At 48.8% G+C, this 26,925-nt stretch overlaps 2 protein-coding genes across 3 annotated transcripts in view; both read right to left on the reverse strand.

The window, feature by feature from the left end:
• Window positions 1–26,925, reverse strand: part of LOC135303092 (uncharacterized) — a 46,525-nt gene that overhangs the window by 9,889 nt on the left and 9,711 nt on the right. For both annotated transcript variants that reach the window (XM_064424490.1, XM_064424418.1), the window contains exons 6-7: window positions 12,662–12,813; window positions 11,421–11,474 (exon numbers count right to left, since the gene is read on the reverse strand). In XM_064424490.1, coding sequence (XP_064280560.1) covers window positions 11,421–11,474; window positions 12,662–12,813 — 206 coding nt within the window. The remainder of the gene's footprint in view (window positions 1–11,420; window positions 11,475–12,661; window positions 12,814–26,925) is intronic.
• Window positions 1,280–9,831, reverse strand: XIRP1 (xin actin binding repeat containing 1). Its single transcript, XM_064424296.1, has one exon. It carries the CDS (start codon window positions 9,829–9,831, stop codon window positions 2,146–2,148), a length of 7,686 nt encoding a protein of 2,561 aa, XP_064280366.1. The 3' UTR covers window positions 1,280–2,145.

The raw sequence follows: 26,925 nt of genomic DNA on the forward strand, positions 1-26,925 counted from the left end.
ATAACAACTTATTTTAAAAAATGAAATTACTGTCTGATTCTCAGACAAAGTGATGGACTGAGCGATGAGGCGTCTGCCTGTAGGTCAATCAGAAGATCTCCAGCCAGACCCGAGGCTGGCAGTCCAAGTCTGAGCCAGGCTGTGGGACACAGCCCCACAGCCTCACTGTCAGTCCTGTGGGAAGTTTTGGTCACCACGACACAAGAAGGACAAGGGAGGGCAACAAAGAAGGTGCAGGGCCTTGAGGAGAAGCTGTGTGAGGAACAGCTGAGGACACTTGGTCTGTTCAGCCTGGAGAAGAGGAGACTGAAGGGAGACCTCACTGCATTTACAACTTCTTCATGAGGAGCAGGGGCAGACACTGATCTCCCCTCTGTGTGACCAGTGAGAGGAACTGAGGGAATGGCCTGAAATTGTGTCAGGGGAGATTTATGGTGGATGTCAGGAAAATGTTCTTTCCCCAGAGGGTGGCTGGGCACTGGAACAGGTGCCCAGGGAAGTGATCACAGCACCAGCCTGAGCTCAAGAAGTGTTTGGACAATGCTTGAACCACATGGTGGGATTTTGGGGGATTTCTTGTGCAGGGTCCAGAGCTAGACTCAATGGTCCTTGAGGATCCCCTCCAACTCAGGGTATGCTGTGATTCTGTAGAAACAATCTGGTCCCTCCATGGGCTCCTCACATTCCCCCACACCGGGAGTGAACTCCTTGCCACCCTCCCACCCCAGAGCTCAGGGTGAGGTGAGTTGAGGCACAGCAGTGAGGAAGGGCTGCTCATCAGCTGCTCCTCCTCCTCGTGAGGCTGGTTGGGGTCCAGCACCTCCTCTGCCCTCTCCCATGGGGGAAAGGGATACACACAAATGTCCAGACCTTTCCTGGTGTACCCATCCTACCCAGAGCCCTGGACTGGGAGGTCTGTATCACCCTGGACTCATTTTTCAGATCAGAGTATGAACACTCTTTGCTGGTGGGCAGATGATCCACCCACAGCATAAAGCAGGTGTAGACCAAATCCATCCAGTGACTCAGAGTGCTTTTTCAATGTGTGATTCAACTGGTCCATCAAGAGATGATTTCCAGGTATTTTCAGAGGAAAGAAGCATTGAAGAAAAGAAACTCAACCAGACCAAAGTATTTTTAGAGGTAAAGTTTACCATCAGAACGCAGCAATAGAAGTTAAAAAAAAAAAAAACAAAAGCCACAAAAGATCTAAAATGTTGAGTTGAGAATGTACAAAACAAAGTCATAATAAGAAAAATTGCTTTACAAAGTCTCAAAATGAATTTAAACAATAAACATGTAGGAAAGCATGGAAAAATCTAAACTAAGGGGTTTGTGTATACTGAATAATAAATTACAATTCTAGAAATAAAGAAAAGAAAGCAGTAACCATTCTGTCTCGAGAATCTTTCATAGCATCATTCTTTGGGGGAATGGCATTTATAGTAGCTGTAGGCCTTAGCTTTACAATTTCCAGCATCATCAAACACTTTCCAGGAACTGAAAAACAAACTGATAAATAACTCCCCCAAGTCCAAGACTGACAACAACTCAAGATTTTTTTTTTCTTTTCTTTTCTTACTGGCTAAGAGAAAACCTATCCAACCCACCCATCAATATGAACTTGTGTGTGTATATGTATATATATGTGTGTGTGTGTGTGTGTGTGTGTGTGTGTGTGTGTGTGTGTGTGTGTGTGTGTAGGATGTCCTTCTCAGAAAAAGAAGGTGCCATAAAGATGTTTGTTTGCCAGTAACCAGATTGATTGGTTTTTTAATTGATCCTGCCTTCTGCAGTAGTTCAGAGAAGCCCGATCCAACACCTCCAACCACCCCCACCAAACATTCTAGGGGGAAGTACCCTAAGGTGCTCATGGATGGATTTTTCCCTTGTGCTTCTAACAGTGCCAGGACTTTGGGTTATGGTGCAGCACCAGGTCTGTTGGGTTGGCCAGGTGAGGGCTGTTCTCCAGTGTCAAGGCAGGCTGCACTTGTCCTGTTTGTATGCAAACACCAAGACAATGACCCTGAGAAGTTCTTAGGGTGCAGGTAAATCCCTGTCTGTAATGTGGATAAAACAGGATAAATGTTTATCGTGGCCTTTCTCTTTTGTCTTATACATTCCTCTCTTGTTCTGCAGAATCTCCTATTTCTTTGGCTTGGAGTTGCCAAATGTGACAAAGACAACTCCTGGCTCTTGAAAACTCCCATTGGTGTGGAAGTCTTCACCTGGGCTCTTCAAGTACCTCCGAAACACAGGTGAGGCAGACACCTCATACTGGGGATGAGAGCCCACATCGCGTGTGGAAGACGTTTGGGTCTCAGACTGCTTGGTGACTGTGGTGGATGAAGTGATGATTTTGTTTCCAAACTGGTCCATTTCCTCATACTGCTCCATGACAGTCCGGGTGGCTCCGTAGAGCTTGGACCCATCAGGCCCTGTCTGCAGCTCCAAGATGCTTTTCTGCCTCCGTGGATTTTGTGGGCTGGGGGTGTTCAGGGAGCGGTATTCCGAAAAGCTGCCTTTCACCCCACAGTGGCAGCTGTCTTTGGAGCTGTCCAGAGAACACTTCTCTTTGTCACTGGTTGGATGGTTGGCACTGCCAAGGGTGTTCTGTTTCATGGAGCTCAGCCCAGCTTTTGTTTGGACAGGGTCTGATCTCTTCTCTGAGGGTTTTGTGTCATGCCCAGCAGACCCTGCTGAGGAGTGGTTATAGGAGTTAAAGCTGCTCTGAGCAAAAGCCTCTCTCTTTCCTGGAGAGTCAAGAGAGTCTGGTGAAGGGCGATCCTGGGGGGAATGTGCTGTCCTGGGTGATTCTGCTGGTTTCCTGGCAGCAGACTCAATGGAGATGTAGGAAGGTGAGGAGGGAGAGCTGACACGAGACTGAACGAGGCGGGGAACCTCCAGCTCTGCCTTGGCTGCCTCTGTCTTTTCTGCCACCTTTGCACTTTCCACAGATGCTGCTTCCCCTGTCTCCAGCATGACTTCCTCTTGCCTGGCTTTGCTTGAAACAATGCTGATCTTACGGATGTTGCTACTGCTCACAGAGCTTTGGGCGCTCCCCAGAGACTCCTTGAACAGCCCTGAGAGCCCAGCAATGTCTGACTCAGATTTGAGATTAGAAACGGAATAAATAGCTTTCTTGATGGCCTCCTCGATGTCCTGGATGCGGGCAAGTGTCTGCTCCTTCAGGTGGAGAATCTCAGCACTTGCTCGCTCCAGGTCCTCAAAAACCAGATCCACTGAGGAGACACTGTCAGCGTCCTCCTTTGCCCCAGCCTTGTCCTGTTGCTTGGCCTTCTGGCGCACAACCCACTCGGGGACCTTCTCAAAGAAGCTCTTGAGAGCTTTCACATCCACTTTGCTTGTCTCCTCCTCAAACTCCCTCACTCGGGTCAAGATCTCTTGCAGCTGCTCCTGTCTCCTGAGGTTCTCAAAGATCTCCATAGCCTCCTTGACATTGCCTTTCATGATCTCCTCCTTGTGCACTGACAACCTCTTCCGACGCTCATCTTCCGTCTCGCTCTTTTTTTTTTCTCTCATAACAACCGCTGGCTTCTCCTGGGCAGGTGTCTCAGCCTCCCTATCAGGACATTTCACTTGCCTGCTGTTTCCCTGCTGGTGCTCCTCAAAGGAGTTCACTGACTGCTGATGGAAGGACATTGACTGAGACATTTGCCTCCTCTCATGCACCTGCTGCACAACTCTCTGACTATCCCACAATCCATAAGAATTAGATACACTTTCCCTTTCCACCTTGGATGAGGCATTTTGTGCAGTGCCATCTCCTCTTTTTGGAAGGCTATTTTGACCCACAGGGGGGGTGCTTGGCTCAGTTTGTCCTGGCACATCCTGTGCCTGTGCTCTGCCAGGACAGGCCGGAGGTGACAGTGAAGAGCACCCATTCTCCTCTCGGCACAGCTCTATCTGCCTTTGAGCCACCTGGCCTGGGCATCTACTTGGAGCAGCTGCTGTATCACTCATCATTCCCTGCTTGACTTCAAAACCAACCACTCCATTTTTCATTGGCTTTGAGGTCTTCACACTGTCTGGTTCTGTCTTTCCTTGTCCTCCTTTGCTGGCCTTGTACCTTTCTTCTGCCATTTGGAGAGGGGTTTTGGCAGTGTATTTTGGCAGCTTTTTCTCAGGGTTTGTACCCTGAACTGTAACAGACTTCTTCACAGACGTCTCTGAATTGCAGCATTTTGCTTGAACCTCCTCATAGCTTGATTGTTCATGAACTTCCATGCAGCTTAATCCCAGCTCTGTGGGGAAAGGCCTTGGCTTGTTGATGTCCCTCAAGCCTGAAGGTTTTGGAGGCAGGGGTGGAGGGATGGGTTTTGTTGAGCTGATTGTGCTGTAATTTGCAGAGGCAGAATGTGCTCCGTGTAAGAGGTGCTCAGGTTTTGGAGGGGGAACAGGTTTTTTCTTGGGTGGGGCAGTAGTTTCTGGTTTTGGAGGAGTCCTGGGCTTCTCTGCAGGACTCTGGTCACTGGGTTTACAGGACAGAGAAGGGAGAGCAGGAAGAGGGGTCTGGAGTAGTGCAGAAGATCCTGGGACTTCATCTTTGCTGGTTGGTAATGGAAGGGCACCTTCTCTTGCTGCTTTAGTTGAGGGTGGGCAATGCTCTGCTTTCATCACAGCAACTGAGGGAGGAGGAGGAAAGTCATTATCAGCCTGTGACCCTGAAGCCACTACAGCAGTCTCCTTACTAGCGAGTTGAGTCTCATTTTTCTTTTTACACACAGAATAGGACTGCCCTGCATTTCTGTATATCATAGCAGCTTTAAAATCCCCTCTGGAGACATTAACATTAGACTTTTCCAGCGACTGAAGTGTGGCTTTTAAATTACCTCGGACAACGTCCTCCTTTTCTACCAGGCGCTGTTCTGTGGCGGCACTTTGCAGCGCTCTGATAGCTGTCTGCACATCCCCTCTGACACCAACATCTCTTTCTTCTTGCTCTGATTGCTCTTTGAAATCAGACTCAACACAAGGGTTTACATAGGTTTTCACTGGTGTGGCAGCATAAAGGCCATCCTTAATGCTAAAATCTCTACTGGGCACAACTTGGATTTCCTGGCTCAATAGTTGTCGTCCCTGTACTTCCTCAGAAGCACTGACCTTTTTGTGTGATGCTATGCTCTTCTCAGACACACTTGTGTGGGTCTTGGATGCCTCCTGGACTCTAGTGGTGGTGGTCCTGGTGGCAGTGCTGCTGCTCTCCTTCTTGGTGGATGAGGAGTCCTGTTGGTGTAGGGTCGATTGAAGGGTCATGGTCCCCTGTGAGCTGACTGTCTGCTGCCTGCAGGCTGTGTGGACCTCCTCCCTGTTCCTCTGGAACTTGCTCTGAACATGGTGCTGAATGTTTTTTGCTTCTGCTGTTGCCAGCCTCAGGCTTTGCATTGCAGCCTGGAGATCAGTCCCCAGAGCCTTTTCTTCTGTCTGAGTCTGGCTGGCTTCCCCAGGCACCACACTCTGCTGTTTCCCATCCACTTCTGCCCTCTGAGCTGTCACTTGTGTTGGAAATGTGCCTTGTAGCATAGATTTTGGTTCCTTCAAATGGGCAGTGGTGGCTTCTTCTTTCTCTGCCTTCTTGCTGGCATCTGCAACCCTTTGGATTGACTTTGTAGTCACCTTAAGCCCTCCGGACAGAACTTCTTCCTTTCCCATCGCTGTGGGCAGGGGCTTCCCAAGACATTGCACAGTGGTTCCTGCCACACCTGCTGCATGCACAGCCTCTCTCTCCAACACACCCTCTCTGCCCGTGCTTTCACATGCAAATCCCTTTTTTGCTCCCTCCATAGCCCCTGGCTCACCTCCTGCAATTACTTTCTCCATTTGTTCTTTATTTGCCAAGACATGTATGTTAGCCCCCTGCACAACCCGTGGGCTGCTCTCATCTGCCCCATCCTCCTCTGCTTGGGAGGAGATGAGGGATTGTATCTCTGACTCCTGCTGGAGATTCTTCAGATAGCTGAGGTCTCCCTTCTCAATGCAGCTCGCAAAAAGTTGGACATTTCCCTTCTCATTGTCCTCACGCTTGATGGTGGCTGCTGCTTTCTGCTCCTGAGAAGAAGCCAGCAAGTTCCCAATTGTTGATTTCACATCCCCCTTGACGACTTTCTGCTGGACAGAATGGAACAGCAGGGAGTAGAGAGTCATCTTCAGTGATCCCGACTTTGTCTCTTGTAGGACCATCCCCTTTTTGATGGAAGCATCTTGGCTGAGGAGACCCTGTAAGGCCTTGGCTACATCTCCACTCAAGTCCTCTTTGCCTTTAACAGCTTCACTCTGATCCAGCAGCTGCAATGGGCTTACTTTGATCTTGCCCTCTCTGTCCTCCTCCACCAGCATGCTCTGTGCTTCCACATTGGTCCTGTGCAGGAGCTGCAGCATAATCCTTTGCAAGTGGCCTCCCACAATCTCCTCTTTCAGGATCTCTGGAGCTCCTGGGCTGCTGAGCTGGTACTTCACCATCTTCACACTCTCCATATCATTAGCTTCAATGAGGATCCCACCATGCTGGATAGCCTGGCAAGTGCAGAGAGTCTCTAAAGTTTCCTTCATGGTTCTTTCTTTCAGTTCTATTTCTATGCCAGCTTCAGAAGCACCAAATTTATCTAGGGGCGTGCTCTCAAAGAGCCACGTTGTGCTTTTCACATCTGCACGAGGGATCTCTTCTTGGGCCCCAGTGCTGGCTGTCACCTCTGTGTCCTTAAGGGTGTCCATGGGCTGGGTTTCAAACAACCAGGTGCAGCGTTTTACATCCCCTTTCTGGCTGTCCTCTCTCTGCACCGTGCTCATGGATGAGCTCCTCTCTGCGTCCCCGTACAGGGAGTCCACAGGATGGTTCTCAAAGAGCCAGGTGGATGTCCTCACATCACCCCGCTGCACGTCACTGACGCTGACCATCCTCACGTACTTCTTCTGGCCCACTTGCTGGGACTCAAAGAGCTGCTTGTTGGACTGGACATCTCCCTTCTGCACATCATCCACTGTTCTGGGCACGGACAACTTTCCCCCTGAGAAGGAGTCAAGAGGTTCTGTCTCAAACCTCCACCGTGCAGTCTGGACATCTCCTTTCTTGATGTCCTCTTGGGTGACAGCCCTAATGACAAACACCTCTTCTTCCTTCTTGATCTGATCCAGGGGCTTAGTTTCAAACAACCACCGGGCACCTTTCATGTCACCTTTCATGATTTCTTCTTTCTGCACGGAAGTGACCTCATGGTATCCCCCCTCTTTGTCTTGGATAGCGTATAAAGGTTGGCTTTCAAAGAGCATTGTGCAGGACTTGACGTTAGCTTTGCTCATGGTGTCTTTCTGGATCTTCTGGAGTTCTGTCTCATCCACTTTGTCATTGATTTGGTCAAGGGAATAGGTTTCAAATACAAACCTTTTTCCTCCAACATCTCCCCCCTTGGCATCCTTTTCAGGAGGTATTTCCTGGATGCCCTCAGAGTTGTCCTTCAGGGTGTCCATGGGGTAGTTCTCAAAGAGCCACGTGAACTTGTGCACAGACCCAGCTTCAATTGTTCCAGCATCCCTCTGGGATTTTGGCTTGGTGGCTGTGTCCAAGGGCTTGGCTTCAAAGAACTCTTTCACTCTGGACACTTCCCCAGACTGGAACTCCACACGGCTGGAATACCTCATGGTTTTTTTCCTGTCAGCTTCACTGACAGCGCTGCTGCCCAAGGGTTCAGTCTCAAACAGGTGCCGGACAGTTTTGACATCCACTCCCTGCAATTCCTCCTGACTGTAGGCCTTACTGACTTGCAAATACTGCTCCTCCTGGCCTTTCAGGGAGTCCAGGGGCTGAGTCTCAAACATCCACGTGTAGGACTTCACATCGGCTTGGGGCACGCTGCCATCCTCCTCCTGCTTCTTCTCAGCCTTCTCGTACAGGGTGTGCATGGGCTGGGTCTCAAACAGCCACCGGCAGGTCTTCACATCCCCCTTCTGGGAGATCTCCCGCCTCACTGAGGGGTGCTTCTCCCCTTCCGTGGCTTGGAGATGAATGACATCCATGGGCTGAGTTTCAAAGAGCCACTTGGCTGTCCTGACATCACCAGCCACCACCTCTTGTTTTGTGATCCCCCGTATTATATCCACTTTCTTGATGCTTTCATCAAACTGGTCCAGGGGCCTGGTTTCAAACATCCACTTGTAGTTCTTGACGTCACCACTGATGATCTGCTCTCTGCTTACAGAGGTGACTTCGTGGAAATTGCCAAAGCTATCCTTGATGGCATACAGGGGTGTTGTCTCAAACAGGATTTGGTTGGCTTTGACATTGCCAGCTGGAATCTTCTCCTCCTCTTCTTTGGTGGTGGGCTCAGCATCAGCCTGCTTAATGCTGTCTAAGGGGAGAGTCTCAAACAGGGTTTTGAAAGATTTCACATCCCCTTTCACTACCTCTTCCACGCTGGTGGCTGGAATTTCTTCCTCAAATGCCTTGGAGATACTGCCAAGGGGACAGGTCTCAAAGACATGTTTTCTTTGCTTCACATCTCCCTTCTCCTCTGCTGAAAGCTCTACTTTCTTCAAACGTCCCACCTCAAAATTGTCTTTCAGGGTTTCCATTGGCTGCGTTTCGAAGAGCCAGAGTGTAGATTTCACATCACCTCCAATGACTTGTTCTTTGGCTACAACACTTTCTGAAGCTTCTCCTTTCAGGGAGTCAAGAGTCTGGGTCTCAAAGAGCAATCGTTGTTTAGTGACATCCGCCCCTGTGACAAAATCTGTCGAAGCCTGGAAGTCCTGTTCTTCAACCGTGATTTCTCTGATGGCATCCAGAGGCTGAGTTTCAAATATCCACCTCGCGCCACTGACATCCGGCCTTCCAATTTCTTCCAGTGAAATCCCACGGATTATCTGCACTTTGGAAGTGTCCTTGTTGATGGTATCCAGGGGCTGGGTCTCAAAGAGCCAGCGAGCTGTCCTGACCGCATTGGTCTGGATTTCTTCTCGGCAAACAGACTTGATTTCATGGATAGTCCCACTTTTGTCTCTTATGGCACAGAGGGGCTCTGTTTGGAAGAGCCTGACAGTCTTCTTGACATCGCCTTTAAGCTCCTGGATTTCTGATTTGAGTTGTAGGATACTCTTCTCCTCCACTGAGGAGCAGCGTCCTATGGCATCCAAGGACTGTGCTTCAAAGAGCTGTTTGGCCCCTTTCACATCACCTCCCTGGACAGGCTCCTTGAGAACTGCCTCCTGCACCTCGGTTTCATCTGAATACAGTTTATTTAATGTGTCGAGTGGTTGGGTTTCAAAGAGCCACCGGGCAGTGCGAACATCCCCTCTGGCAAGGTCTGTTTCTGACACCTTGGCTGATGTTGGCAGGTTGTATCCATTTATGGACTGGCTTTCAAACCTCAGGGAAGTGCTTTTCACATCCCCACTGGGAATGATCTCTTCTTCTGTCAGCTTCTTCGGGGCTTGATGGTCCCCAATGGAGTCAAGTGCCCAGTTCTCAAAAATCCAGCGCATGGACTGAACCTCTCCTGGGAGAACTTTATCCAGGTTCACGGACGCCTGTGCGTTGGGATCCTCGGTGTTAAGCATTTCTGCCAGGTCCTCAGTCACAGCTTCTTCCAGGTTCTTCCTGAGCTCAGGGTGCATGTGCCTGTAGAGCCTCTTCAGCTCGTTCACCTGGCGCTGCTGGTAGAACTTGGAGAAGGCTTGCTTTGGAGGAGGCACAGGGAGTGCATTGAGATCCTGGCCCCCTGGAGCGACGACCTGGACTGAGCCAACCACTGGAGGGGGAGGCAAGTCATCTTCCATTTTCTGGATGGCAACTTTAGATGATTTCTGAGCTTCTGACATCTTTGGGGAAACAGTTTTAAACGTCAGCATCACCTCTCACCCCCCCATCCCCGTGGCTGTTAATGGAGTGAATGGCAAAGGGAAAAGCCAACAGGGGAAATCCGTGCACCCAGTAAGCTCCATACCTTTGGTTCAGTAGCACACATCACTCCAAAGCATCACATCACTGCACACGCTGCAGGCTTGGTGTTAGCCCTGGTTCCACAGCAAAGCAAGATCTCTAATCCAGGTGAGGTGGTTAGTCTACAGTTCCCAGGATTCAGTCCAGCTAGAGCACAACAGAGGTGCCTGATTTGGGCTATGTGACCAAGAGAGAGTGACCACAAGAAGGATAAGGCTGACTTAGAAAAGTCAGTGAGAATTTAACTTCTCCTTCCTGCTGTTAAGTGTCCAGAACTCTTGTGTCCCTGGCTGAGGACCTGCAGGGAACAAAAGATCTGGGTGCAGAAGAAAGCCAAGGAGCTATTTGTGAAGAGGTCTCAAGAAGAAAATGGGAGAAGGAACCAAAGTGTCAAACTGAGCTGATGAGTAAGTGGCTGGTGAAGTAATGTGATGAGCTTTTGGTAGCACTGTGGGGTGCCCACTCACTGCTCAGTTGGGAGGGCTTGGGGAAGGATGTTCATCTGATTAATGACTTCTTCTGTTGCACTCAGAAGTGTGCCCCATTTGCACAAGAGTAGATGCACATTTACACAATTGGAGATTTAAATAAAGCCCTTCTGATTTGCAGACTTGTACAGGCATGAGGCTAACTAAAGTTTGCAAACTGCTGGAATCAGCAGTCCTGATGATCTGCACTGCCTGAGGAGGAAAAGCAAGGCGGAGGGACCAGAAGTTGGGGCAACACCTATAGCTGGGGGTCAGGAAAGTTAGTCTTGTTTATTCTCAGTCAGACTGAGCTCATCTTAAATTCACAACTGTGCTGGTAGAGAAGTGAACAGAGTGGGCTGTGCTTGTCCAGTCCCCATCTGAGCCTCCATTTCTGCAATTTTTCTCCTCAGTTTGTGCATCCTGGGCACTGAGCACTGAACTGAATACCTGCAACCTGCACTGCCTGGGCATTTATCCACAGAGAAGGTAGCTGAAGCCTTTAATCATTGTCTAAAAGAGACTGCAGTCCTGGTGGCTTTCCTTTCAGTAAACAGATCTGCTGACCCTTGGCATGCCTGTGCAGTTACGTCTGCAGAGTTATGCCCGGAATATTATTAGTTGTTGCTCAAAGCAATGGTGCACGGTGTTATTTCACTCTGTTACACACAGATTGTTCTGGCTAAAAATAAAGTTTTGAACATTAGTAAAAGAAACCCACACTCAGAACACCAAAATCAGCATATTTTGCAGCAAGTGAAAAATGCAAATATTTTGCATGAGGCAACATACTTGGAATGCACTTCTTAAAATAAGAGTTTTTGTTGGTTTTTTTTTTTTAATCTGTGTAGAACTTCTGAATGTGGGGAAGGGCAGCCGAGCAGCTGATAGCTATATTCAGTATGTAAGTGCTCCTGGCTGCCTTGTGTGGGTATTTAGATCACACTCACAGGCCACAAATATTTGGTTAGATAACAGTGCTTATCTTAAGCATTTCCTACCTTGCTTTTTTTCTGTCTGTGGGGAGAGTGAATGGAGTTGTCCTTCACAGTACTCTGGAAAAGATATGAGGAGAAATGCCATTAAACTACACAGCAAGACACATTATATGCATATATATTTTTATATACTTATGTGTACTAATGTGTGTATCAATTACAGAAAACTGAAAACCATGCAGATGTGATTTTCTCCTTTGGGTCATTGGCAGTTCTGTACAGCTGAGAAAACAGTCTTATTCCAGGTTGATCAGAAATATGTTTTCTAATGTCTCAGTCAACAAGCAAAACCCCAAACATATTTTGTTTTTTAAGTTAGGGGAAAAACAAAACTAGCACTGATTTCTCCAAAGTTTGATTTAGCCTTTATTTTCCCTTATACTTAAATATTTTAAAAAATGAAACTGATCTACATTTTCTTGGTTCTCTAACCAGCTGTAATTTTCCAAATGCAGTGTCCACTCATTTATTTTCAACTGAGACTGCTTCATCTGCTCCTGTCCCTGATAAACACTCAAGAGACTGCATCTCTGACCACAGGCCCCAGAAAAGGTTCAGAGTATGGAGAAACATGAATGTGCCTGCAGGAAGGGTCCAGATATGAAATCCCATCCCATGTCATTCCTGGATCACCAGTGGAACTGGGGAAATGGGAAAAATAGGCCTCATAACCCTTATAACCTGTATCATCCTGTGGCCCAATGATCAGCCTGGAGTGGGGGATTAAATCCCTGGACCCCAGACTAAGGGATATAAACAGAGAAACACTGGTTGCACTGCAAAGTTATGCTTGAATATGACATATATAGACATATATATATATCTGTGTGTGTTTATGTATGTATGTGTGTGTGTTGGAATGGGGATACCATGGAGACACGTGTTGCTCTTACTGATTAGTTTCTCCATAGATGTATATGAATATAACTGTGCAAATAAAGGTGAAATCTTGTTATAAGTAAACTGTACAGGCTAGTGGATGTAGGACTCTGTGTGTGTGTGCTTGGTGTGTGCGTGCATGTGTGAATTTAATAAACACGCTACATTTGCACGTGTTTGTACACATTTATCTTACATTTGCAAGCATCAAGGGGAAAATAGTCACTTTTGGGGAAACCAAACGCGGTGTTTCTTCAGAGTTACAAAAGCAGACAAGTTCTCTGTCACCCTCTCACAGCCCCTTGCTGGATGGGACATTTGCTGGGATGCCACCGGTGGCTGGGAGGGGAGGAGCGGGTCCTTACCGGCTGTGCGGGGCTGGCAGCAGCAGCAGCTGTCTGCGAGAGATACAGAGCCGACAGCTCCTTCACGGAGGGCGCAGAGGACCTCCCTCGTCCTTGCTGAAGTGTGTGGCTGGTGCTGCCTGATGGGTCTAAAAATGACCGTGCCCGATCATCTGGAACAGGGACAGAGCGCGCCGTGAGCCGCGAGCCGCAGGCAGGAGGGCAGGGCCAGCATCTGCTGGGCTTCTGGCACTGCACACTGAGGCTCCCCACACCCCCCACCCTGCTCCCCCAAAACTTCACATTACACCCTTCCAGTTCAAGGAAAAAACATGGACATTCCCATCTCCTTCATGGCTGAGGTGGACTGTTGAGCCTGGATGAGGGTCACACTTTGGCAGTGACCTGATGGCCCCATTCCTGCTTCCCTGAGCAAGGCCATCACCAAACACGAGCGAGTCAGAGGACATAGAGGAGCTACACATATCCAAATTGAGCCAATTCCTATTTCTTTTTTTTTGCTCTATGGCCACAGCACTCTCCTATGGGTGTGCCTCACAAGCAGTTACATCCGCTTATCTTTGCCTCTCCCCGGGAGCTCATTTCAGGAGAGATGAAAAGGGTGAGACCTGCCACAGGATGTAGCAAGGAGCCCCTGGTAGAGCCTTCAAACCCTGCTCTGAATTTAGAGATCTGATCTTTTGAGCTGCACCAGCTTCCATGGGGTCCCCCCAACCTGGAGCTTCACTTTTCAAAGAAAGAAGCAACTCCAAAATGTAGCCAAGAACTTTTTGCATTTATCTGCCATGTGTGAGGATGGTTATCTGCACCTCCCATCACAGACATACACAATATATAGAGCTTTACACCTTTAGGGTGCATGTCAGCCCTCCAGGTTAGTCAGGGCTGTAATTTCTCTGTTCCCACTGTAAAAACACGAGAAGGTTCTCCCGTTCTCTGCAGGGCTTGTGCCGCTGCGTTCGGATTTAGTGAGGTATTTGCAATGCTTTTGGTTTGAACAATGGGCTCTCTCTCCACAAATCCAGCTATTGCACAGCCAGGAAAGGGCTGATGTACTTTGTAATATGTGCACACTAGAAGCACTGCAGCCATTCCAGCATTCTTTGCCCTAAAACCTCAGCCCTCAAATCACGAGAATTAGAAAACAACAAACCAAATGACTTTTCTTTGTGTTCTGAATTTCAAGTTCAGATTTTCAAGTTTTTCTCTAAAATACTGAAATAAACTTACTATGGTTTTATTTTAATTTGACAGGAATCAACTCCACACACTAAAAATGTACTTCAAATGAAATACCAGCTCCTATAGGCACAAACATGCACCAAAAAGCCATGATGATAAGAGCAGAAGGACCTCACTGGGTTGTCAGACCCTGCCAGCTGTGCTGCTGGAAGGTGCCAAACCTCAACATTTCTGTTGTCCTTTATTCCAGCTGCTCCTGCAGGTGTGCAGGCACTTTGATGCAGAGCCAAGGCTGGATACACGGGGAAGCAATGGGATGAAATACAGATTGAGCTGCCCAGTTCTGCTGGAAGTCACTAGGACACCACATAAGGAAACAGAAGGTATTTCCTTAATGATTATTTTTTTCCCCCTAAATCTCCATCTAAATATGGCACCTCTCTCCCTGATTTCTGCTGTCCACAGCTCAAACACTGAGTCAAAGGGAGTTATCTGTCTACAGCCACTGCAGACAGTGGCAGGGCCGGGGCAGAGCTGGTGCATCCTGAGATAGGCTGTGAGGTTACAACCACCCTCTGGTTGCATCATTTCCCCCCAGTCTGCTCAAGACACCCCAAACTTTGACTAGATCCTGGATTTTTGAGATGAACAGCATCCATGAAATCATAGAATGGTTTGTGTTGGAAGGAAGTTGGAGAACATCTCGTTCCAACCCCCTTGCCATGGGCCCCTCACTAAATCAGGCTGCTCTGAGCCCTGTCCAGGTGGCCTTGAACACTTCCAGGAATGCGACATCTGTAACTTCTTTGGCAGCCCATTCTCACTACCCTCACAATAAAGAATTTTTTCCTGATATGTAATCTCAGTCTCTTCTCTTAGTTTAAAACTGTTCCCTGTTGTCCTAGGGACATCAAGAGGGTCCTTGCAGCAGGTACTGAATTAACTTCAGAAACCTTTGGGTAATCTGAAAAAAATCCTTTTTGAGGAATTTGAAAAATCTTGTCTGGGAATGTCTTTCTTTCATCCTACATTGCTGAATTACCTACTGGAAAGGCAAAAAGGAGTCCAATCAGTCTGGCAAACAGCAAGTTTCTTCTTTGCATGGTAATGAGATTTGCATGGCTAAGTCCTCCAACAAGAGCAATGGGGAGAACTGGGCACAGTGAGCCTTCAAGGTAGAAAGGAAACCAAGCACACATTTTCAGCCTTTCTGACTGGGAAAATGAACACAAGCCCTTGGCTGTCCTGGAAACCACATCCAGGAGATGGGAGCACCTCATGGCAAAGCAGGGACCCTGCCTAGACTGACAAAAGTGTTCCTGTGCTTGACCATTTTGGTGAGAAGTGCTTAGCAAAAGCATCCCTGTGTCCTTGAGCTGGGCTGGTGGCATTTGATGGTCTCCTCCCAGCCCAGGCTATGGGCATTGCTGCTGAGATGATGTAATTTGTACTGACCTATAGGCCTGTAAATTCACATACTGCACAAAGAAAAGCAGCGTGCCCCTCCAGCCATGAACAAATAGTGCAGCTGAAGGAAGAGTTCCAGTTCAGGCAGTGGGAAATAGCACAGTGTCAGTGCTGCCCGTTCCTTCACCCTTTAGCTTGGATGGATGAAAGGCCACAGGGCTTGTTGTAATGACAGATATTATTAGATACAAGGCTTTTTTTGAAGGCATCCCCTCATTTCTGCCTTTGTTTTGTTTTGTTTTTTTATTCTTCCCTTCTCATTTTGATTTTTTTTTCTTTTTTTCAGTGCACAGGCTGTGTTTGCTTATCACTTCTCACAAATCCTCCTGCCTTGGAGAAGGGCTGCTCCAACCCTCTGTGCTGGCTCTGCGCTCGCACAAAATCTGGTCTCTGCCTGACGAAACAGGCTGCTGCCTCCCTCTAAGTCGCTAATTATAGACGAGAACCGAAGGACAACAGTTCATTCTGATAATGAGAGAGCTGAGCTGTCGCGTGTGCGTGGATAGCGACATCCGAGCTGGGAGGACACCCCAGGAACTGGGAGCAAGGTGTGGTTTCAACAGCATCCCCTGGGAGTGAACGGGGAGATGCTGGAGCACAGCTAAAGGTCGCTATGCACGCCAGGCTCAGGGTGATATCTGTTGTGTATGAAGGGGAAGCCGAGTCTGAAACCAGGGCCGGGCTCCACATTTCTGCCTTGCTGAGTTAAAGGGCTCCGCTGCAGCGCTGAGCGATGGCGCGACTGCTGATTGACCGCGCGACTGCGGCCCCAGGGGTGTTAAACACGATACTTCAGGCATTAAAGCATCCCCTGCGAGCTAAAATAGGAGGAAAAGATCTCCTGAAGCCCCCCTCCTCCCGTCCCACACAGTGGCTGGCACCGCGGCCGACGGCGCTGCTGTCCAAATGAAGGATACAGGGAATGCTCCTCCCTGCTGGCGTTTGTCGGCAAAGTGTCCCTCGTGTCACTGTCTGGCGCCGGATGAATCTGCACATTTTGTGTGAGGGGCTGCAATGTTTGGACTGCCCATGAGGAGCAGCTGTCGGGTTTCTTGAGTTCTTCCCATGCCCCGTGTATGTGTAGGTCGGGCTTGGTTTACTCTCTGCCCTCTAAGTCACACCCCAGGCAGGCAGGGAGGAAACTTGCAACAGGGGAAAAGAATTCCTTGTACTCACTGATATTTCTAATCACAGGGGTAATAAGCAAGGCAGTGGGGTGAAAAGATTCATAAATATTAATCTAAAAGTTCACCCACTTCCTCTCCAATTATTGCCCATAAATCACTCAACTGCTTTGTCTCCTGCTGGAGATAATATTGCAGCTCTCTCAAACCAGAATCATCTTACACCTGGCAGCCAACTCCTAACAAGTGGAAAACAAATCACCAACAAAAACCTCTGCCCCCTCCCTCCCCTGAGAAAACCCCATCTCAGCAGTAACAGGGCAGCTCTGTCTCGCTCTACTTTCTATTTAAACCACTTTATCCAATGAACAAACAACGCTACCCACCTGTTGGTGTCCACCACCTCTGCTGCTGGCACTCCTTCACAGCCCGGCTCCCACCACCAACCCCAGTGAGCTACCGAGCGCCTGAGTCACCTATTAAAAAAGGAAGCTGCAAGCTCAGCACCAGTCTCCCGGGTCGCCTGGCCAACCACATGTCATCAGCTGTGCTCCCAAAATCAGCCGCCCTGAGCAAACACAGCTGCTAAGCAAAGCCCTTTGTGCCGCCGCGCGCGCCCCACGGTGCTCCCGGGGCTGGGGCTTGTGTAACGGGGCCTGGGGGCAGATGGGGGCTTGCACAGGGCTTGTAGAAGTCAGAGGGAAAGGGATGGCCCTGTGGGGCAAGTTCTGGCAGGGTTCTGTCCCTTTGCAGTGCTCACTGATGGGAGCAGTGCTGCAGAGAGCATCTCCTCCTGAATCCGGCATCCTCCATCCCCTGCTCGGTGTCTGCTGCTCTGCAGGTCAATTTGGGTTTGCCATGTTGACTGCTGGACTTGGCTTGTCCTTGCCATGGGGCACAGATGTGTTGTGGTCTCGTGCCTTGGCTATGCCATGGCTCCAGTACCACGAGACATTTGGTACATCCCATGGTGCAGGACCCAAACCCAATCCTCAGAGGCCAGTGGGAGCAAAGGGACTCCTGACCTGGAGCTCCTTAGCACTGGGGCAGTCATGGCAGGAGAACAAGTGATTTCCTCAGATTGTGAAAGCAACTTTCTATTCCAAAAGGATGGAGGTGAACTGAAAAGGAAGTGCTGCTTGTGGCTCTCTGGGCTGTTTGTTTCCTGGGAATTTGGGGCTGGTATTCTCCCCTTCCTGGTATCAGCTGTGGGTTACCCCATCAGATGGTCACTACCAGCTCAGCCTCCTGACCCAGGAGTGTGTGACACCCCTGTGTGACTGCACATGTCCCCAGTGCCACCTGCTTGTCCCTGCTGTTCATCCCAGTGAAACATTAGCACCTCACTGACCTGTCCCAAACCTGGAAGAACATCCCTGCAGATGGGGACCCCATTTCTAAGTGCCTCTGCCCTTGGAGGTGGCAGCTGCATGAGCAAACTCCCATCTGTCCCATCCTCCTCCAGTTTTTCTCCCCAGAGAATCAGTTTCCTGACAAAAGTGACTCCTAAATACCGGCACAGCTCCACGGCTGGGCTGGGGGAATTTGCACAGATGGGTGAGCACCCATAAAAGCTGGCTGGGAAACCAGTGCTGCTGCTTAATCCAGGAGCCAGGCAGCCCATTGGGGGTGCTCAGCCAGTGGGGAAAGGTTTAAATCTCTGCCCTAACCCCTCTGCCAGCAGCCCTGGTCCACAGGGAAGCTCTGCCAGAGGGGACACATTCTGAGGAGGTGTGGGCAGCAGGGCAGGCTCCCTGCTGTCCCAGTTTGGAGGCTGCTGAAAAGGTGAGTGGTTCTGGGATGCTTCAGTGATGGCAGGGAAGGGTAGTCCTGGCACAGCGAGGATTTGGGCAGGAGAGAATCTCTATCTGTTCCTCATTGCCCTCATGACCCACTCATGAGGCTTTAGAGAATGTTAAAATACCAAGTGTTTTTTTCTGAAGGAAGAGGGAAAAAAAGGTGGGACAAAGATGCAACAGGGAGCATGGATGGAATTTTAGAATCTAGCAGAGACTGAGGACAGGTCATGCTCTAAAACACTCTGCTCACCCTCACGGGTGCTCCCTCCTGATGCCCGGACCACACTTTGTTCTCTTTTCAAACCACAGTACTTTCTCTCATTTTCAGTCCTACAAAGGCCTGTGAGTGTTTGAAATTCAAGCTTTTTCTTTCTGCTGTGGATTGGCCCATTATGTGCCAGAGTGGTAATTGTAAACATGTTTTTTTGACATAGAATTCATGTGCTTTTTTACTGGTTTGGTCCAAGAGTACCTGTTAGAACTATATGGGCTATGAATTGACTTTCAAAAGTAAGTATTGAGATTTCCTCATGCTCACCTACCAACTCAGATATAAGAACAGCACTGATTACAGCTGGATGATTAATAAAAATCATACAACCTAACCAGGCTTTTTTTTTTTTTTCTGATTCCAAACTTTCATGAGCACACCTTGTCCTTTCAAATAAATTTTTCCAGCATCACATACAATAGATCCCTGATTTGGAGGTGGGGAGCCCTGCTGGTATAGAACATAAAGGTTATGACTAACACATATCAAATAAATAGAAATTATTCCCTTTTGAAAGGGTTTAAAAGAGATTTTGCTCTGTTTGCAAACCACATCTTGCAATTATTAAAGGAGTTCTGGTGCACAGAGTTAATAGGTGATTTCTGGGGTGGGAAATGGGCTGAAAAGAAAAGCACCAGAAACAGAGGAAGGTGCTACACAGAGGTAAAATAAAATAACGTAACTAAAGACCAGTTGTGTTGAAGAGGAAATAAGATTTAAATTATCATTTCATGCTTTTAGGCATTTTCCACTAATTATAGTAAAATAATTAATGTTTTGCACACGTATAAAGTTGCATTTGCAAATCTGAGAGGGTGGGAGGGGGTGAAGGGAAAAACATCTTGAGGAATGTCTTGTTTCCTGCCCTTGATATTCAAAATCAGATCTCTTTGCAATTTCCAGCACCTCCAAACTGAAGGTTCATGATCTTTGGTCACTTCTGCAAATGTTTTTGGCTCTTTGGTATCAGCTGGAATGTCCTTTACAGGAGCAGCATCATGACCCCCCAGGTAATTTAGAGAGCTTCTGAGAAGAGCTGGGAAAATTTAGCCTCAGGCAGAGATGAGTATCTGCCCCGAGGCAGCTCGGGGCTATTTCTGGGCTTTGCAAAAATCCAGGAATGTGGAGGACTCTATTCTGGGCACCAAAAAAAAAAATGCCAAGAAGCTCTGCTGAGAGACAGCTGCGGGTGGCATTGCTGCTTGGGGACACGGCCTTCCCGCGTGGGCCAGCTGCTGTGGGCTTGGCTTTCCCTGGGGAGCGCTCCAGCATCACCCCGGGGTCTGGGTACCACGGTGGGTGCAGCCCCGACTGTGCCCTGGGCATTGCCTCGTCCTCTGTGTCTCTGCTAAGCCAATAAAGGGTTAATCAGGGGTGTTTAGTGGGTGTTTAGTGACTGTCCCCGGCTGTGTGACACTGCCCTGGACACATCGTGGGTCGCACCCTGCTCATTCTGGTACCCTCCGGTGTCTCTTTATCTGCTATTCACAGAGGGGTTTTTCACTGCAGTGGTGACAAACACCCCTGCCTGACATCCATTTCCCCACTTCTCTGTCTCCTCTATCCCATCACCAGCACAAGTATGGAGGGACTTGGCAGATGGCATGCAAGCAAAGCTGAGTTAATAGAAGAAATAAAAATTAATGATTTTCGAGTGTATGTGTAGCAAAGAAGACAAGGCTGTTAGCATAGAAACAGATTAGAAAAGATACAGGAGAATTTTTGTAAGCTAGACTATGTGCATAAGTAGATGTGTATACATGCTTTATTAAATTTCTGCAAAACTTTTACTAATTATATTGACGCTAATTGCTTTGCATCAATAAATATAATAAGTTATTGTGATGTAGTTAATAACTTAAGATCACGCTCTTTGTTAAGAGTATATAAGCTTGAGAACAGGCAAAATAAAACCTTTTTCTTCTTAGACCCTGATCATGTGTGTGTATATCATGTCCAACCTAACAGTAACACATTAATTTTATCCCTAACCCCTCTCCCAGGATCTGTTCCTTCCTGCCCCTACAGCCGGGAGTTGAGGATGACCATTCATGACAGCAGCTTCCCTCCCTCTAAAACCCCCTTCCCCAGGAAAAGCAGCACCCAGCTCCCCACTGGAATGGCCTCAGCCTGGGGAGAGGGCTTCTTGGCATGCCACAAATACCAGACCTTTTAAGGGAAGCCCTGTCTCACCCCTCTGAAAAGATACCTTGGGAATGTGTGAGCCCCGTGAGCATCCCCAGCCTCACATCCTGCCGGGATGCAGGGCCCAGCTGGGATCAGGGCTGTGCTGGCCCTCTCTCAGCATTTCTTTGCCGTGCCATGGTGTTTACGTGGGGAGCATTGCAGGGATGCCACGTGTCCTGAGGAGCTGCAAGGCCCTGCCTTGCCTTTCTATTCCTGTCCTGGTGTTTCCATGCTGCTGTCAGCTCTGCACTGCTGGCAGCCAAGAAAACTTCATGCTGTTTTGGATGAAAAAGTCACACCCCAAACCAATTTGTCAGAATCCTTTAAAGAGAAAACCCCAAACCTGCTTGTAGCTACTGAGATTCCCAAGAATTTCAGTTTGTTTCTGAGTGAGGCAAATTGCCAGCAAGAATATGGAAGAGGAGAGAAGTGGTTGGCTTGGAAGTGTAAGATACCAGTAAGGCACAGTACTTCAAGGAAAGATTCCCATTTCTCTGTTCAGACCCATCCTGGGACTTTCACCAGTGCTAAAGAAGGATTTTCTCCCTCTTAGTAACAGGTTTAAGGCATCCTTGCCTGGTTTCTCCCCAAAAGGAAGCTTTTGCATCCTGTAAAATACTGAGTCTATTCAAGGGCTGAAAACAACCTTTGCAAGATGTTCCTACAAATTTCCATCCATGTTCAATCCCTTAATAGCCTAGTGAATAATTTACCACTTTGCCTGAACAAGAGTATGGAATTTTTTTTTTATTTAGCCTTTTCTCACAAAGTGATATCTGTACCTGAGGCATAGGGAAAGGAATACAACTCCACTTTTCTTTCCCTAAAACAAAAATCTGAAGGTACTCTTCATTTTTTTTTTTGGTACAAACACCTGGGTGAAAACTGGAGATCTGGAGGGAACTGGGGAAAGCTACACAATTTCTGTTATTCTCACAGCCATCAGCTGGACATGAATCTCAGAAAGAAATATTGGCCATTACAAGTGCATGAGCTGAAAAAAATACAGCTTTCAGCTCAGGTCAGGCCCTTCCCACGGTGACAGAGGGGCATCCCCAGGGCTGGACCTGAAGTCCTGGCTCTCCTGGTGACCATGAGACAGCTCTTAGAGCCAACAGGCAGATGGATAATCAGGTGGGAGACCTGAGAGATTATCCACCCGGATAATCAGGTGGGAGACACACACGTGCACACACAGGGACACATTTCTGCTCCATCCTAGAGTGACACAGGTTTTTGGAGCGCCCTTCCACACATGTGAGCACAAACAGGGAGTGGGCTATGGCCATGTTAGTGCTGCTGCCCCACAGGTTCCTGAAGCCCTTTGTTTGGCTTAGGGTCACAAACACAGTTTTCAACCCTCTCTGGAGACACGGATTGAGGAAAGAGGGAAAGAAATTCCCTCCTTAACTAATCCTCCCCGTCTCCTGCTCCCCAGGGATGTAAGATGAAGCAAAGCTCATTTCCTTCTGAACAGTCCATGTTTTTCTGCCTACCCACGACCTGTCCTGAACAGGATTTGGGTCTGGAAGGTGTCCCCTCCACCCCCAGCATTCCTCTGGCTCAACGGGATCCCATACAGATTTTTCCCCCTATTTGTGCTCAAGGTGATAATAAATAACAGTATTTTTGGGGTTTTTTTTTGGGAGAGAGTAGATACTAAGATCTGTCCCCATGAATTTAAGCTTCAAAGCTGGATTTTCAGTATTTTAGAAGAAAAGCACAGAGTTACAGTGCTCTGTTTCTATCTAGAATACACGCAGGTGCTTTAAACCATGGTCTTAAACCAAACCAAAGCCACTCTACCTGGAACACACCTGCAGCACAGAGCAGGATTCAGGATTTACCAAGATCCAGGCCAGCAGAATAAAATCCATGGCTTTCCATGAGCTCCAACACCACTTTCATAGCATGAAACACTAAGCATCCTCCTTTGCCTTGCATTTTAGGATCAGTCTGAGGTTCATATTCATGCAATATCCACCCCATTCTAATCTACCCCAAAATTACTTACAGGGAGGTCTCTGCAGTCCCAACAGGCGAGTCACGTCTCAGACAGCCCCGGTGGAAAATCTGTGTGAAACCAGGGCCAGGCAGCCCTTTGTGTATCCCAAAAGGAGCCCTGCTCCACACCCCACACCCTCAGTCCTGTTCACTGCCTCCCAGTGGTCTCTGGCAGCTGGTTTTATCTCAGGGTGCTGGGCTATGTTGAGAGGATGAACTACTTGGTCTATTTTTAGGGAACAGGGAAATTGCTCTTCCACCAGGCTGAGTCAATCATGAGTCCCAGCAATTCTGTGCAGGGGCTGGGAAAGGCTGGGGCCCTGGCTTATTTTCAGAATTTATTCATTCAAAATACCCCTGGTGTAACCTGGTACGGGATGGGGATGCATCCAGGCAGGGGTGCAATGGGGAAGAGGCATTTCCCTGACTCACTGTCATGTCCTCAGGCTGTGATCCTCACAGCCAGGCCCCTCTGTCACCTCTGGCCACAGCCAAAGCTTTAAGAGAAACACTGGGAAGATGAGAAGTATTACCTACCTGCATTTTCTGGTTCCCTATTTCCTCATCAGTTCCAGTATTTTAGAGTAAAGAATTAAAAAAAATTATTTGGGAAAGTGACTAAAGAAGGGCAACCCCTCTACCTGCTTTATGGTAAGCTGGGAATTGCAGCAGTGTGGGGTCACAGATGGCTGCTCTGGGAAGTGTTTGTAGAGGGATAATAATAAAGCACTCAAAGCTGGAGGACTCTCGATGCCCTCAAAGTTCAGCTGGGCAAAGGGTACTATTTTAGCATGTTAATGGTGGGTAAAACTGTGTGCCAGAGCTGATGATGCTGCCTGGCCAAGCTAACTCACAAATACAAACATAACCAAAGGCTCTGGGGTGGTTTTCAGAGTCCAGCTTTAGCAGGCTGGGATACAATTAGACTGATGGACCCAGTCATATTGAACCAGGCCCAGGTGCTCTCACTTTGGTTTGCTTTTCTGACCCCTTTAGAGAGTGTGTGTTTGAGAACACCACCCCTGGCAATGGAAGATGTGGGTTGGCTGCGCCAGTACCACAGGTCCCCATCACCTGAGATAAAACACTCCATGCTCTTTGTAGCAAAGGGCCAAGTGACTGATGCTGATTTTGCACTTTCACAGGATCCCAGAGTGGTTTGGGTTGCAAGGGACATTAAAAATCATCCAGTTCCCAACCCCCTGCCAGGGACAGGGACACCTTCCACTAGACCATGCTGCTCAAGGCCCCACCCAATCTGGCCATGAGCACTTCCAGGGATGGGGCATCTACAACTTCTCTGGGCAACCCATTTCAATGCCTTTCTACCCGCTGAGAAAAGGCTTTTCCCCCTAACATCTAATATAAATCTCTCCTTTTTTTTACTTTTAAATAATTCCCCCTTGTCCTCTCACTATGTTTCCATGTAAAATGTTCCTTTCCCTCATTTTGTAAGCCCACTTTCAGCACTGAGAGTTCTTTTTTTCATGTACTTCTTCTGAGTAGTTCTGCTGGACTTTTCCAGGGCTGTTTGGAGGGGCTGCTGCCCCTCTCTTTTCCCTGTGGGTTTGCAGGTATCAGGAGAGGATATCACACATCACCCAGGCTGCAGCTCAGCATGAGGTGTGGTTTCCTTGCTGACATCACCTGGCATCACCTCCCATCACAACCTGTCCAGCTGCAGGTGAACATCTGTTTTCACTGAGGCTCCTGAAGGGCCCAGCTCCTCTCTGCCATGGCCCAGTTTCTTTAACCATCCTGCAGGGCCATGAGCTGCTATTCCCCTGCTGCCTGTTACACCCAGTGCCTCTGGAGATCATCACCCCTCCTTCTGATGTGGTCTCTGGGCTCTTTGTTGGTTCCTTCCATAAATGAGGGTCAGAAAAGGAGCTGCCAGGAGGGTGACAGGCAGGTCCTTGATGGCCATCCAGGTGGTGGGGCAGAGGGCTGGGGATGGCAGGGCTGTCAGCAAGCACACACCTGCTCAGGTAGCACCAAGTGGGTGTGCAAACACATCAGCACACTGGGAGCTGAGATATTTATTCCATGTGGATGGAGGGACATGAATGCAGGAGGCAAAGGGCAGAGCAAATCAGCTCAGCCAGCAGCTGGCAGTGGGTATTTGTGTATCATGGGCTGCCTGCGCCTGGCAGGAGCACACAGGGTGTGTGTGTGTGTGTGTGTTTGTGTGGAGTTCTGTTCTCATCTGCAACCCCTGTGTGCTCTGTCTGCACACGTGGCTGGCTGTTCACACTCCTGCTGTCCCTAGGTGAAGGACCTGCTCTTCTGTGGGCTGTGACTTCCACGTGTGTCCCCACCAGTGGCCCTGCAAACCTCTCCTGCAGCCCTGAGAGACCTGAGCTACCTGGCAGCTCTGCACAGCTCCTGGGGAAAGGGTTTTGTCCTCCTCTCTGAAAGACAGTGACTAATTAGAAGGCAGGAAATGAGAAAAAAATAAATCATGGAGTCACTGGGGTGTTCTGGGAGGCACTGAGTGTGTGAGGGGAGAGATCAGCAGCCCCAGGGTCTGGAGCAGAGGGCAGCCCTGAGCCCTTGGCTGAGATGGGGTGGCTCTGCTGGAGCCCAGTGAAGAGGGCAGGAGGGTCTCAGCAAGGGAAAGGCTCTTTAGGTTACACTGAGTGAAAGCAGACACTGGGGCTTGCAGGAAAAGCCAATTAGGAAGGACAAGCCTGTCTGCTTTGATTGTTGGCAGATCTCAGCCGGGCTGATCAGCAGAGGCTGATCCTTCCCCTGCCCTCCAAGAACCCCTGGGAACTACTGTGTGCTCCCATGGCAGCCTCCCCCAAAAAATGCCTGTGATCCCATCTCCCCTAATCGGTCACAGGGGCTGGGAGAGGCGACAGGGGATGGGTGGCACGCCCTGCTGCCCCTTCTTTCTGTGATGTGAGGTGTTTGAGTCGGGGCACAAGATGAATCTTGTGCTTAAACACCCCAAGTTTCCCTCCTGCCTGACCTGCAGAGGCACAAAGCAGTGAGGGCTGGACAGGAGTGCTGACATTCATCTCCTGCTTCTCATGCCCATGAAAAGCAACTGCTGGAAGGGAAATGAGCTTTTAAGGATTATTTTGATTGTTCAAGCCTCTATCTAAGAGTGCAGCTTCCTTGAACTCGGAGCCATCTCTGGCGTGAGCACAGCCTTTTATCTGAAACCAGCATCCCCCGCCGCCTTTCAGACCTTTCCGGCTCACTGGCGATGCCCTCCCGAGCCCATGGGGCAGAGGGCGGAACGAGGGCAGCAAAGCCCCGGGTCACGGCGACAGGGAGGGTGGCACTCCGGCACCGCTGGGCTGGGACGCGGCTCCCGGAGCATCCTTGCGGAGCCCGGTTTTGGGATGGCAGTGAGTCGGCCCCGCTGTCGCTAGATGGCACCGCACCCCCTCGCAGCAGAGCCTGGGGGCTGCAGCCAGCCGGGGATGGAGCCTCCCCTGTCAGGAGAGCCCTTGGAACAAACCCGAGTGTCCCTGCGTGCGGGATGGGGGACCCCGCTGTTTCCTGCCCTCTCCTTCCCCTCCTCTCCTTGCTTTGAAAATTCCCCTCGTGCAGAGGTCGAAATGAACGGAACAGAATGGAATAGAATTAGAATTAGAATAGAATAGAATAGAATAGAATAGAATAGGATAGAATAGAATGCAACGGAATGGAGTGGAATTGAATGGAATAGGATAGGATAGGATAGGATAGGATAGGATAGGATAGGATAGGATAGGATAGGATAGGATAGGATAGGATAGGATGGAATGGAATGGAATGGAATGGAATGGAATGGAATGGAGTGGAATGGAATAGAATAGGATATGATAGGATAGGACAGAATGGAATGGAATGGAATGGAATGGAATGGAATGGAATGGAATGGAATGGAATGGAGTGGAATGGAACATGATAGAATAGGATAGGATAGGATAGGATAGGATAGGATAGGGCAGGATGAAATGGAATGGAATGGAATGGAATGGAATGGAATGGAATGGAATGGAATGGAGTGGAATGGAATAGAATAGGATATGATAGGATAGGACAGAATGGAATGGAATGGAATGGAATGGAATGGAATGGAATGGAATGGAATGGAGTGGAATGGAACATGATAGAATAGGATAGGATAGGATAGGATAGGATAGGATAGGATAGGATAGGATAGGGCAGGATGAAATGGAATGGAATGGAATGGAATGGAATGGAATGGAATGGAATGGAGTGGAATGGAAT

The sequence above is a fragment of the Passer domesticus genome, chromosome 1 (genome assembly GCF_036417665.1).
Source record: "Passer domesticus isolate bPasDom1 chromosome 1, bPasDom1.hap1, whole genome shotgun sequence".
NCBI lineage: Eukaryota > Metazoa > Chordata > Aves > Passeriformes > Passeridae > Passer > Passer domesticus.